The 13863-nt window shown below is 38.7% G+C and overlaps 1 protein-coding gene across 1 annotated transcript in view; it reads right to left on the reverse strand.

Moving 5' to 3' along the window:
• The window catches only part of LOC127617695 (protein jagged-1b-like), a 40560-nt gene that overhangs the window by 14617 nt on the left and 12080 nt on the right, over window positions 1-13863 (reverse strand). The window contains exons 4-13 of the mRNA XM_052089747.1: window positions 12120-12377; window positions 11675-11735; window positions 5881-6011; window positions 5687-5806; window positions 3177-3290; window positions 2968-3081; window positions 2730-2843; window positions 2515-2561; window positions 1138-1311; window positions 395-545 (exon numbers count right to left, since the gene is read on the reverse strand). Of these exons, the coding sequence (XP_051945707.1) occupies window positions 395-545; window positions 1138-1311; window positions 2515-2561; window positions 2730-2843; window positions 2968-3081; window positions 3177-3290; window positions 5687-5806; window positions 5881-6011; window positions 11675-11735; window positions 12120-12377 (1284 nt within the window). The remainder of the gene's footprint in view (window positions 1-394; window positions 546-1137; window positions 1312-2514; window positions 2562-2729; window positions 2844-2967; window positions 3082-3176; window positions 3291-5686; window positions 5807-5880; window positions 6012-11674; window positions 11736-12119; window positions 12378-13863) is intronic.

Below are 13863 nucleotides of genomic sequence, written 5' to 3' on the forward strand. Positions count from 1 at the left end.
ATGGGTTTATCTAGCTGTGGGGTTGGTCTGACTTACTCCCTCCCCAAAAACACACATGTATACACAGCCAAGGCAGAGAATCCCACCAAGTCATTACCACAAGAACACACACAGAGCTGTTAAGAAATTGGCAAACTTTCACAAGGTTTTGGAAGGGATAAAAAGTGTTTAAGAGAATGTGTGTCTCCAGAGAGGTTACTGTCAAATAGCTCACTGAAAAAGCCTCATGTAACAGAATCTGAGCTGTTTCCCTGTCTTTCTCCCTGAAGGTGGTGGGAGAGAACACGGGCCTGTAATCTAGCTTTACTCAGCAGCTGAACAATGGCATGCAACTCCCGGATCATCTTACTGTGGGTTTCAGGGGCAGTGTATAAAGAGATACAGTGATTCTCACCTTGGCATGATGTGGTTCGACAATGGTCCTTCAAGTGTGAGCAGTTTTTGCCTTCGTAGTCATCTGAACATTTGCAAAAGTAGTCCGAAGCCAGGTTGAAACACTGGGCACCGTTCTGACACGGGCTGGGCTTGCAGTAATCGATATCCAGCTACACCAGAGAAAGATTTAGAGAAGAAGAAACAAGCTCAATGTTGAGGGGAAAATGATATTCAGGCATTTTTTGGTTTGTAGAAAGCTCCTCACAGGGCTTGCCAGGAAACAGCACACCGAAACACTCGGGAGAATGAAAATAAATAAGGAGAATATTTTCAAGAGGTAGCCAAACCCTACCGGTCACAAACCTAGCCACTCTTTTTTTCTGTCTCTCTTTCTAAAGGGTACAAGCAGGGACAATATGTAAAATTTTTGGTTGGGCACTGGACTCACTTCTTAAATTTCATAATTTACATACAGTAAAATATATGTTAGTGTAATTGCACAATTGTTTTAGGACCAAAGATATATATATTTTTAAATAAACTAAATCAAAAATGGATCTGAACTTGACAGCCAGTGATCACCATGCATTTTCATGAAATGTTAAATGCAACTATGACATTTTAATAATATCTTGTTTAATAAAAAGTCTTGTTTGACTTTTTTCCCATGAAACAAGTTTTAAGCAAAATAAGGATGGGTATATGAAGACAAAATTTTCCATTTAAAGCAAATGATCTGTGGAATGTGTGACTTTCTCTCACCTGACACAGCTGACCAGAGAAGCCAGCGGGACACAGGCACTGAAATCCATTGACTTCATCCTGACACCGACCGCCATTCAGGCATGGGCTGCTAGCGCACTCATCCACATCCTTCTCACATTGTTCACCTGAGAAGCCAGGCGGGCAAAGACAGCGGTACCCATTCACTAAGTCCTGTCAAAGAAGTGTCAGAACTTTAGAATTTTCAGGAAGAGAAGTCTAGTTGGCATAAATTATTCACACAGCTTTTTTGAGTGGTATCAAGACCTCTGAAAAATGGTTTTAGCCTCAGATGGTATGCCCATAAACTGTTGAAGGATTGTGTGTACTGAATGTAAATTGTTTTTGTCAAAGTTGAAGAGGTTCATGGGAATAAGTATTGGAGCTGTGTTTGAAGCAGACAGTAGTGATTAAAGGAGATATCCTTGACCACATCTGTACATTGGACTGTTCTCAGAGTAATCTAAGGCTGTTGATTTAACACATTAATTAAGTGTAATTAATTATATAAATAATGCATAAACATTTTTACACAATCACATCCCTGGACCATATTAAGGAATATTCCTACAATCGGAATACCACCTGTTTTCTGCAGGGGACAGTGAGCGAAACTCCAGCTGTTTAGGCAACGAGCAGCTGTACTGAAAACAAACCACACTCGTCTTGCTTGACACTAGTGACAGCACAAGATGAGAATGCATTCTTGCGTTCAAACAAATGGACAAATGCTGGGATCTCGAGACCTGTTTTCCTTAGTTTCAAACTATGTCCATCTTGACACAGCGACCTAAAAACGCAGTGTTTATGATGCTCAAACTGTCCGTCTGATGCCTTTGTACATTGACACGTCCTAAAAAAGCCCTTATTTTGGAAAGATAGACAAATTCAGTGGCAAAATGGATTACTGTGGACTATAGGCCAATGATAAAAAATGTTCAATAATATGGAAATAAATAATATATTGACTTACAAAGCCAATTTTTATATTGTCTTATAAATGCTTACTTGTTTTCCACAATAATTTAATGCATTTTAATTTGAATCTGAATTGTTACATTTATAATGTATATAATATTTATAATTATTTAATCATAATATATTGGGGGCATTTCTCAGCAAAAATTCATACATGCAATTAATTGTGATTAAATCAGTTAATTGCCATCTCATCTAATCATTTCCATAAAAAATATTTAATCAATTGACAGCCCTTTTTATATCCAATTTCTGATAAACCCACCCCAAAAGTAAGACAAGCCCCTTCCTGTTTAAGCAAGCTGCGATGTGAACCAGATATTATGCCAATAATCAAAAGTCTGGCTAGTTTTATTTTTTCAGGGAATGGTAACAAGAACAGATCAGGAGAGCTCTTACCTTGCAAGTTCCTCCATTCAAACACTGACCCTTGCAGTCATTTATGTCTGAAAATTAGAGATTTATCTATATTTAGAAGCCATAAACATGCTTGTAACACTCTGCAGATAGGACTCCATGCAAGCAAATGAAGAGATGATTCCTTTGATTTAAATAACCACTAATAAAATCCATTGACAAAGCAGATGAAAGAAATTGAGCTGTATCTTACTCACTTGTATCACAGTTCTGACCCGTCCAGCCAGGGAGACACTCGCAGAAATATCCACCAATAAGATTGTGGCATGACTTGGCATTCACGCAAGGCTTTTCTTCACATTCATTGGCATCTTTTGAAAAAAAAAAAAAAATAGTTTTTTTAAATTACTACTAGTGAAAATTATGCACATGTTCTGGAAAAATACATTAAGTTAAAAGATTTTCAGATTTCTGATTGATTGACTAATCTCTCACCAATCAGACACATTTTGCCGGTCCAGTGAGGAGGGCAGGTGCATTTGAAGCCATTGACCAAATCCTGACAGGTACCTCCATGTTTGCATGGGTTGGGTGAACAGTCGTCCACATCTATAACACCAGACCAGGTTAGACACATTAAATGTTCTTGCTGATAGTCTCGTGTTTTGTATTACTGAAAAAAGCATGATTCTATGCCTTCTTACTTATATTGCAGGACGGGCCACTCCAGCCAACCTCGCAGAGACACTCGTAACCCTGACTGGTTTCTTTGCACGTTCCTCCATTGGCACATGGGTTGGACAGACAGGCATGTTCCGCTGCGAATGAAACCACATTGTCTCGCTCTTAGGGGGCTTTCATTGAAAATGCATTTTTGCATTCATTTGCACTGTTTTTCTACATAAACAGTGATTGATTTTCTTTTTTTGTACCGAGCCGACTGGCCATTCTGCTTAAGAGTTAGTTTAGTTTTCATCCTCCTGCTTAAGAATGAATGATCTGAAGGAGAGGATTTCTTGACATTGTCCCAAAAGGCTGTCACCACCATGAGAGCCTGAATCTTGATGAAGCCGGGCAGGAGGAGAGAATGATGGTTTGTGGGGGGGTTCCATCTGGCAGATATCATCACCAAAGCCATCTAACCACTGACTGTCAAAACAGAGGAGATCCACAGGCAGGACATATCATAACAGAGGATTAGCAGACCTGGGCGCCCTTCCTGACACTGTAGACAGTTCAGGCCAGAGGTCTGAGATCATTTGATCCCCTGTATTGTCTCTATGCCCTCACCTCTCTCTGCAGCTAAACTTGACAGTATTAAAAGGGATAGTGCACCCAAAAAATTAAATTATGCCAATTTACTTACCCTCATGTTGTTCCAAACCGGTATAAGTTTCTTTTTTCCCATAGAACACAAAATATGAAGTTCATTCAGAATATTAGTCCATTGCATCTTATTTCCATGCAATAAAAGTGAATAATGACGAGACCGAACATTCTGCTTTATGTCTTTTGTGTACCACAGAAAAGGAAATAAAGTCATATGGGTTTGGAACAACATGAGGAAAAGTAAATTAGGACAAAAGTTTCATTTTTGGGTGAACTACCCCTTTATGAGTGGTATACAATGACATTGCTACAGTACCTCTCAATTTGACTTAATCTCAATAACAACAAAACGAAATAATTATTTGCACAATCGCTCTCAAGGGACTTGTGCCAACACAGACAAACCGAAAACAGTGCATTAAGCTTGCCAACGTGTATACAACCAGTGAAGATTTATTAAAAGAGACAGATAAATTCAGACCGAACAGCTGCATCAAAATTGCTCTTTGTATTAACTTACAAAGCAGCTATCATTATGTTTAACAGGGAAAGATGGTAAAAATTTGGTTGGTAATGCCACAAATTACAGTACACATGAAGTAATTCATAATGTCATAAATCAATCAAACTTAACAAGAACCTAAAGCACTATGCATTATTTTAATATTTACAATAACCTATTATACATATTGTGCCAAGAAAATTCTTTACTAAGTGCACACTTGATGGAGTTACTTCTTTGAATCTGAAAACCAATAACAGAACAAACAACTGAAACTTTTCTCAAATTCTCAAGCATTAAAAAACGTTCAACCCCTCTTGTTGCCAAACAAAAATACACAGCCCAAACATAATTCACATACATTAAAATGCTATAAAAGCAAATTCTGTGCCAATAGCGAGACCAAACGGATTTGTATGCTTGAGCGGCCCAACTGGGTTGGACATAAGAACAATGGCTCAACCAATGGCGTGCGTTTGGGGCGGGACTACTAGGCCACGTTCACACAGTAGCAGAATATAGTTGTCAGACTTGTTTTGAGTGCTTAATACAGTTACGTTCACACACAGGATGGTTATTTATGGGTGTTACATCCGGATTCTATAACCAAACTGACACCAGCAAATTTTCAGATCACACAACCACATTCTCAGCAAATCTGTGCTGTGTGAATGGAACTGTACTGGACAACTAGTTGTTAGCTACGTCATGTATAGTGAGAGACATGCTGCACTGTACCCAGCACTGTGTGTCTCGTGTGGGGATTTGTTAACTCACCGAGACGGAGAACTGAGCTGCGTGTCGTCCGAAGATTCAGCTGTTCTCTTCCACAAGCTGCTTAAGGGCGCAAGCCGCGCGACACAAAAGCTGCGCCCAGTTAGAAAGCATTCAAAGCCACTCTTGGTTAATTATGATCTGATGGATAAACTCACACCTCGATTGGACTCATTTATTTAATAATGCGGTGGCAATTGTGATAAGACATGCCGATGTTATGGACATCGCCATATTGTAGTCACTTTCACTATGGTTACAGCTGTTAGAATACAGCTGTGACTTCAGTTGTTCATACAGACAGCATTTGAACTGCTACTGTACGCTGTTGTATGAATGGGACATTTAAAAACTCACACCTGTAAGCAAATATGGTTGTCAATCCCAAACACTGACTGTGTGAACGTAGTCCCTGATTGAGCAAACAATTGTAAAATGGAAGGAGAGTTTGAACGGTTTGATTCCACTAGTGGTGTAGAAATAACTCACTTCACCAATAAAATGGCAGGTGTAACACCAATATAATGTGACAAAGATTCTGGAAAACTGCAATAGCAAGTACAATACTGACATTAAACCTATCTATACTCCATAGAAGAACCGACTCACCTCTTTCACAGTTGATGCCCGAGTAGCCATCTGCACAAGAGCACTGATACTTGTCGGGCCCTGTATTGCTACATGTTCCTCCGTTCAGACAAGGCTGATGAGTTCCACAGTAGTTCAGATCTGAGAGGTAAGAACATTCAGTATTATCATTATGTTAGGAAGCAAAAACACAGAACAAACGAAAGTTTGCTTACCTTTGTCACAGAGTTGTCCACCCCAATTAATGTCACAAAGGCACTGCCAGGGTTCCACACAAGTTCCGTGGACACAGCCAGGATGAGGGATACACTTGTCGCAGTACAAACCCTGCCAGCCATATAGACACCTGCAAGAGTTTGAAAGAGAAATACATACTAAGACCTGGTTTAAAATGCAAAAAGACTACTAAAAATGACTATATGCCACCAAATGCCAGTATACACAGTGTTTGCACTTAAGATTTACTTCTAAATGTAAAAATTCCATTGCATGTATTACAAAATATGAAAGTGGCATCTGCACACAAATGATGTTAGAGTGTAAGTGTCATTTACTTCACTTTTCTGAGCTGTTTTTTTTTATTACTTTTTACCAGCTTGACCAAAAAAATCAAGTGACATTTACCAACATGTCCCTTGAAAAAAGTTTGTCTTTCCAGTTCTCCCATTTCTCAAGAGGTGTCAGGACATTGTTGTGCTGTTATAACTGCAATACTTCACCGAAATAGTGTGTAATGGCTTTTAAATGATAATTAGCCATCATTTTCTGCAAAGTATATTTTTTTATATAACTCAGATAGAGTTTTATTGTTTTTCAAGGTGTCCACTGAAGCGTTCCGCTTTTATAAACTGCGTTATAAAACCCTGCTACAGTCCACTAGGGACAGGAACCACCGTCAACTTCTCTGATTATTTAATGCCAAGCCTTGCAAACAACAAACACTAGCTTTAAAACTCCACTGGGTCTTTTAAAAAGACTAACATTAGTTTGTGGCAGGACACTCTGTCTCAATAAAAGCGGAGCGGCTTGGCCCCAAAACTGTTCTAACCATCTGAGTGTGTGGGGTGGGGGGGGAGTGGGGGTAGTTGCAGACTGCATCATTTCAAATGTATTTACGACGGGTTCTTTTGCATTCTCACTTTTGTTCCCATGCAGCAGTTCTCCGCCCCAGGCATAAAATAAAGAGATCCAACACTCCGGCCACAGGATAGCTCAAAGCCTGTAATTAAAAGCCATTTCTCCAGAAAGGCTCAGTGGTAGCTCTTCCCTGCACTTCTCCCTTAAAATGGCTGTAATTAAACAGTGTTTCTCTGAGCTCAGGCGATAACCTGCTCTTTTAAAAAAAGGACTAAGGATGAGATAGCAATTCACTTGAGCGCTTGGCCACGGGAAAACAGACTGCCCTCTGGGGGAAAAAAAAACAATTAGCCTGAGGCGGCAGTTCAGCTGTGAAAATAAACATGATGGTTGAGGAAATGTCTCTCTGTGATTAAAGGCAGCTATTCTTAAAAGTGCCTAAAGATTTCACTAAGAAATGTTGCAAAGCACAGCGGTCAGCAATTTGCTCAACTTTTAGCTCTACTTGGAAAACTGTTAAATGATATTAAACCAGAAATATATGTTCTGTTCCAAAATGTAGTGAGCTGCTTAAACTTTAAAAAAATATGTGTCAAGATACTTGCGTTCTTTTAAATGCGTTGCACTGCTTCTAGCTTTTTTGAACAGCCCTTAAAGGGGTGGTCACATAGGCTTTGAGCACACAATTTTTTTCTTCAAACAACAATAAACCAGGATATGATGTCACACAGGATAAATAATATCAATAATATAAATAATAATAAGTAAATAAAACATCACAAATAACCAATAATTGGATATTAAATGTGTTCAAATATATTGTCTACTCATTTGCCTGTAACAATTAAACATGCAACTCTAAAACATGTATTCTTTGTATTGAGCTCTGCGTGTGATGTTTCGAACTTCTATTGGTCACGCGTCCTCTCGACGTACAAGTTCGCAGTTCAGAGTTTACCAAGCTTGAACTCTGTTACACAGCATAGTATTAAATGTCTTCGAATGAGCTTGTGTTTCTGGTGTCCCGCATTCGGATGCGTTTGAATGCGAGAGAATGGAGTGTGAAGTGTAGTGTGACTGCCCCTTTTGTCCACGTCCACACTAGAGGTCAACCGATAGTGGATTTTACAGATATGATAACCAATTATTCAGCTGACAGGTTTTCAAATAGATTTATAGAACATCAAAAATCATATTCTTATTCTTTCCTTACTATGACAGGCACCGACAAAGAGTCCAAAATGAATAAAATACCAGATGCAGTTTATTGTTCAACCAAAATCCCCCCAAAAAACAGATTTGATTTGGTGCATAATGCTGAACTCTTAGGTACAAACAAGCCCAAAACACACCAAGACTCAATTTGCAATGAAGAAATGTTGAAAAAAAAAAAACTATCGGCAACTATCGCAATAGATTTTTGCCGATAGCGATAGTTCCAAAAAGCAACTATCGCCACCAATTAATCCGTAAAACCGATATATCTGTCTACCTCTAGTCCACACTAATAGGTTTTCAGTTTAAAACACATTGATTTTGCTCGGTTTACACCTCTCATCCACACTCTAATGCTGTTTGACTCTAACAACAACAGAGATTTTTGGAAACACTCTCTAGTTCTGCATACTTTTTTCGAGATGTCAACCGATTTTGTGTGAACTAAGGCTGTTTAAAAGTTTCTTTGGTTTGAAAATGCATACATTTTGCTGATTACACCTCATCCACACTAGAACTGCTTTTGAACTCCATCGAAAAAAAATATGTGGTTTCAAATGTAAACAGATTTGTGTGGATGTAGCCTAAGATTCAATTTTTGGCCAAATACTAAGGTAACATCCACATTAATCTAACTTCAGTTTCATAACATCAGAATTTTCCAAAGTGTGAGCATGCAAAAATCAAACAAAGCAGTTACTTGCCCTAACCAAGAGAAGTTTAGTTTGTTGCGTAAGAAATTCAATATTCAATAATTCAATGCACAGGTTCAAAGTAGGTTATGCAAGCTGTTATCTTTGAAAGCTTCGTTTAAACAATTGCTTCTATACATTTAGCAATCACACACATAACAAATGCCATTTCTGGAATTTATTTTCTAAGACATGCAGTTGAAGTCAGAAGTTTACATGCACCTTAGCCAAATACATTTAAAATCAGTTTTTCACAATTCCTGACATTTAATCGTAGAAAACATTCCCTGTCTTAGGTCAGTTAAGATCACTACTTTATTTGAAGAATGTGAAATGTCAGAATAATAGTAGAGAATATGATTCAGCTTCAGCTTTTATTTCTTTCATCATATTCCCAGTGGGTTAGAAGTTTACATACACTTTGTTAGTATTTGGTAGCATTGCCTTTAAATTGTTTAACATGGGTGAAATGTTTTGGGTAGCCTTCCACAAGCTTCTCGCCAATAAGTTGCTGAAATGTTGGCGGAAATGTAACAGAGTCAGGTTTTTAGGCCTCCTTGCTTGCACACACTTTTTCAGTTCAGCCCACATATTTTCTATTGGACTGAGGTCAGGGCATGGTGATGGCCACTCCAAAACCTTGACTTTGTTGTCCTATTTTGCCACAACTTTGGAGGTATGCTTGGGGTTATTTTCCATTTGTTAGACCCATTTACAACCTGGCTGGAATCTATCTTGTGAAGTGCACCAGTCCCTCCTGCAGCAAAGCACCCCCACAACATGATGCTGCCATCCCCATGCTTCACAGTTGGGATGCTGTTCTTTTTCCTTCAAACATAATGATGGGCATTATGGCAAAGCAGTTCAATTTTTGTTTAAACAGACCAGAAGACATTTCTCCAAAAAGTGAGATATTTGTCCCCATGTGCACTTGCAAACTGTAGTCTGACTTTTTTTGTGGTGGTTTTGGAGCAGTGGCTTCTTCATTGCTGAGCAGCCTTTCAGGTTATGTCGCTATAGGACTTGTTTTACTGTGGATATAGATACTTGTCTACTTGATTCCTCCAGCATCTTCACAAGATCCTTTGCTGTTGTTCTGGGATTGATTTGCACTTTTCGTACCAAACTATATTCATCTCAGGACAAAGAATGTGTCTCCTTCCTGAGCGGTATGATGGCTGTGTGGTCCTATGGTGCTTATACTTTAGTACAATTGTTTGCACAGATGAACATGGTACCTTCAGGGATTTGCAAACTGCTCCCAAGGATGAACCAGACTTGTGGAGGTCCACAATAATTTTCTGAGGTCTTGGCTGATTTCTTTTGATTTTCCCATGATGTCAAGCAAAGAGGCACTGAGTTTGAAGGTAGGCCTTAAAATCCACAGGTTCACCTTCAATTGACTCCAATTAGCCTAACAGAAGCTAAATTAGGCTTGACATAATTTTCTGGAATTATCCAAGCTGCTTAAAGTCACAGTTAACTTAGTGTATGTAAACTTCTGACCCACTAGAATTGTGTCAATTAGAAGTGAAACAATCTGTCTGTAAACAATTGTTGGAAAAATTACTTGTTTCATGCACAAAGTAGATGTCCTGAATGACTTGCCAAAACTACAGTTTGCTAATATGAAATCTGTGGAGTGGTTTTAATGACTTCAACCGAAGTGTATGTACATTTCTGACTTCAACTGTAACTCCAAGAAAATGTCTGCTGGTTAGTGCGCATGCGGCTATGAAACAAAAAGAAACGGCAAAATTGCTTCAAATTATGTTTATTCTCTAGGAAAACAACACAATAGTTGTAGACTAAAACCACTGTGTTATTTTATTACATATTAAACTACTCAGTTAGTTTATGACTTTGCATCCATGTGTATCCATGTTTTTTAAAAAGAAAGCAAATAAATTATGCAGCACTTGGAAGAAATCACTGAACTACAATTGTATGAACACAAACACATGAACACACAAACACACACACACACACACACACACACACACACACACACACACACACACACACACACACACACACACACACACACAGATATGCATCTCATTCTCTTCCCCTGGTGGCCAAATACATACACCATTAGTAAAACAAACAATGCATTTTAAAACACAATTAAAGGCAGACAGATTACAGTTTACAGATAAGGACTCTACATCTTGCCAGACAAATAGCTTTGTTCTTCAGTTGTCTCCAAATCATGACCTCAGAGACACAGTCTAATTGGTGAGCACCATCTTTTTGACTTGAACTGACTAAATATTTTTTTATTTAAGTGGATGTCAGTAATTGTGCTTTTTGTTGACTGTGGGCCAAAAACAGAGCTTGAGTTCTCAGAGCCTGGCAGGACAAGCTGGAGAAGGCACTAACAAAATGTATCCATGAGCCATTCTCTGTGGTCAAAGCTTGAATGGTTGCATCTTCCACTCTTTAGCGATGCATGATCAAAGAAAAAATAAAACCCATTGGCTGCCAGCACCCATGACATCACTAACTAATACATAAATTACCTGTCAAAACTTTAAACACATTTGACTGAGTTGATGTTTGTCATGTTTTGATGTAAAGGCTTATACTTAAATCCTTGCGATTCGTTTTGCACACCAATATAAATTTTACAACATTTATTTATTTATTATTTTTTTGGGATGAGTTGGACTGGAAAGTGAAGACAAAACTGCCAACAAATGCCAAGCATACATAGGAACTACTTCAATACTGTTTATAAAGCATTGCAGATGGATACCTCATGAAGTTGACTGAAAAAAATACCCAGAATGTGCAGAGCTACAATCTAGGCGAAGTGTGGCTGCTTAAAAGAAGCCAAAATCTCTGATTATTTAATTAAACATTTTTGGTAACTACATAATTCCTATACTTCCAATTGAGTTATTTCATAGTTTTGAAAAAATAATCAAGAATGAGTCTGTGTGTCCAAACTTTTGACTGGTAGTATACCTCAAATTATCTCAAAGACTAAATTAAGGATTTAGAATATTCTAAAATGACTCACTTGCAGCCCCCTGGTCGCTTACAAGACCCGTGTTCGGTGCTGCAGCCTTGTTTGCAGATAGCTGTGAAAAAGAGAAAGGGAAAGAAATAACAACAGTGAGATTAGTCACACCATGGCCCCACTGTCCCCTGCTCACCCATGACAACATTTTGGGAATGTATAGGGCAGGAATCTTTCAAACCCCTGGCCTGCCAACTGAATCCCACTCTAATTTGAGGCCTGTTGTCAAGCTTTGAGTGCTGCACGCTCCATTCACGCCTCACAAAACATCATCAGACTACCTTCACCCAAATATGCAAATACCATCATCATTTACTTTTCATTTTTCAGTGCCTACTCCTTTAAGAAAGTAGGGTGACTTTAAAATGCCTCTATACAAAAAGGAATCAATTCTTTTTGTCAAATATCAGTGAAGACTTGACGGTGACCAAGTCTACTTGCTCACCTGTATTGCAGTCACGGCCGGTCCATCCTTCCAGGCAAGTCTTGTTGCCGTTTTGGTCACAGTTATAATGTCCAAAGAACTCGTCGCGTGGTCGGCAGAACTTGTTGCATCCAAAGCCGTAGTAGTGTTCATCACAGGTTACCCGGATCTGGTATTCAAACTGAGCGATCGGGCCATTATGGGTCAGCCTCTGCCATTGTCGATTTGGGTTGATCATACCAGAGTGGTATGCTTTCTCAATGAGCTTTCGAGCCAAACCTGAACAGTTAGTGTGTCACAGTCAGAAAGGTCTTAATACAACACCACCACACTACTTATTAGTGCTTAAGGTTCACCGGGAAGCTAAAATGTCTCTGTATCTGGTTGCTTACAGATTGACAATTTTGCTGGCCTTAAATGACCCCTCATGTCTATAGCTGAAGAGAGCCACCTTCACTTTTAAAGGGATAATTCATGTACTTCAGTGTTGCACAGAGAAAGAAAAAAATCATAAGAGTTTGGAACAACAGGTGTGTGAACAGAGTGAATAATGAAAGATTTTCAATTTGGGCAAACTATTCCTTTTATTACAGTCTGCAAACAATAAGTAATCTCATTGGCAGCCAGCACTCATTACATCACTGACTAGTCTCTCACTGTCTGTTTGTGATTCAGATTTATTCATACCATTAAAATACTCTCTCCCCCTTTCTCCATTTCCCTAGCTCTATCTCCACGCCAAGGGGTAAATTAAGCGTAATAACAGTCAAATGTAGCATCTGGGAGACTCTAATAAGCTTTCCAATGAATGCAAAAACTCTCCCATCAAGTTAACTGACCTGTATTCCCCTCTCACACTCTGGCCAATGTTATATCCCCCTCCAATATCCCAATCAAACACACACCAACCCACAGAATTCATCCTCAAATTCTTCTACTCCCAAATGTGCTTTATCTATCTGTAACAGAAGCTGCAGTAGGCTGACAGCTCATGTCTTTCGCCATCTCATTCTTGGATCTGACTATGAAAGCAGACTATGTGAAGTGTCTATTCCTCTCTTTCTCATAAACACAAGCTTTTATCTTTCAGGGATGTGCAAACTACATATTTTCAAACCAGACAAATAAGTGGGTTGCCTGAGTTACTATCAAATGAGATCTTTCATTCAAAAACATATATACAGTGCGCAACAAAACGGAACAGAATGCAGGGGTCTTGAGAAGTGTTTTTTAAAGTTTGACTATTAACTTGACATAGAATCTTAAAAACACAATGCTCGTGGTGGGACATCCAAAAGATGTCCATCTGAATGAGTATTGCTGTACACATGGTAAATTACACTTGGGTTACTTTAAAGATGCAACAAACTGAATGACTAGTAGACTAATTAGTCAATTCGTCAACTAATTAGGAAGCTCTGTAAATTTAAGCTGGTTTCGGGTTAACCAAACCCCAAAAAGATGCGTTCTTTGGGGGCGTTTACGTAAGATGCATTCTTCTTATGTTTAAAAACAGCTTGATGGAGCGCAACGGAATTGAAAACAATATAGGGGACTTAAAAGACGTATTTTTTTAAGTTGAACCATTTTGTAAATTGACACCGCATCTTAAAAATACAACGCTCGTGACAGGACGCTGAACAAACATTGCAAGATATGATGCAACGGCAAAATATGTCCATCTGAAAGTGTACAGCTATAGAGACGGTACATTTTATTTAAATGAATTTAAAGGCGCAATTTACCAAGAGGGTTTTAATGTGCA

Source organism: Xyrauchen texanus, chromosome 24 (assembly GCF_025860055.1).
Source record: "Xyrauchen texanus isolate HMW12.3.18 chromosome 24, RBS_HiC_50CHRs, whole genome shotgun sequence".
NCBI lineage: Eukaryota > Metazoa > Chordata > Actinopteri > Cypriniformes > Catostomidae > Xyrauchen > Xyrauchen texanus.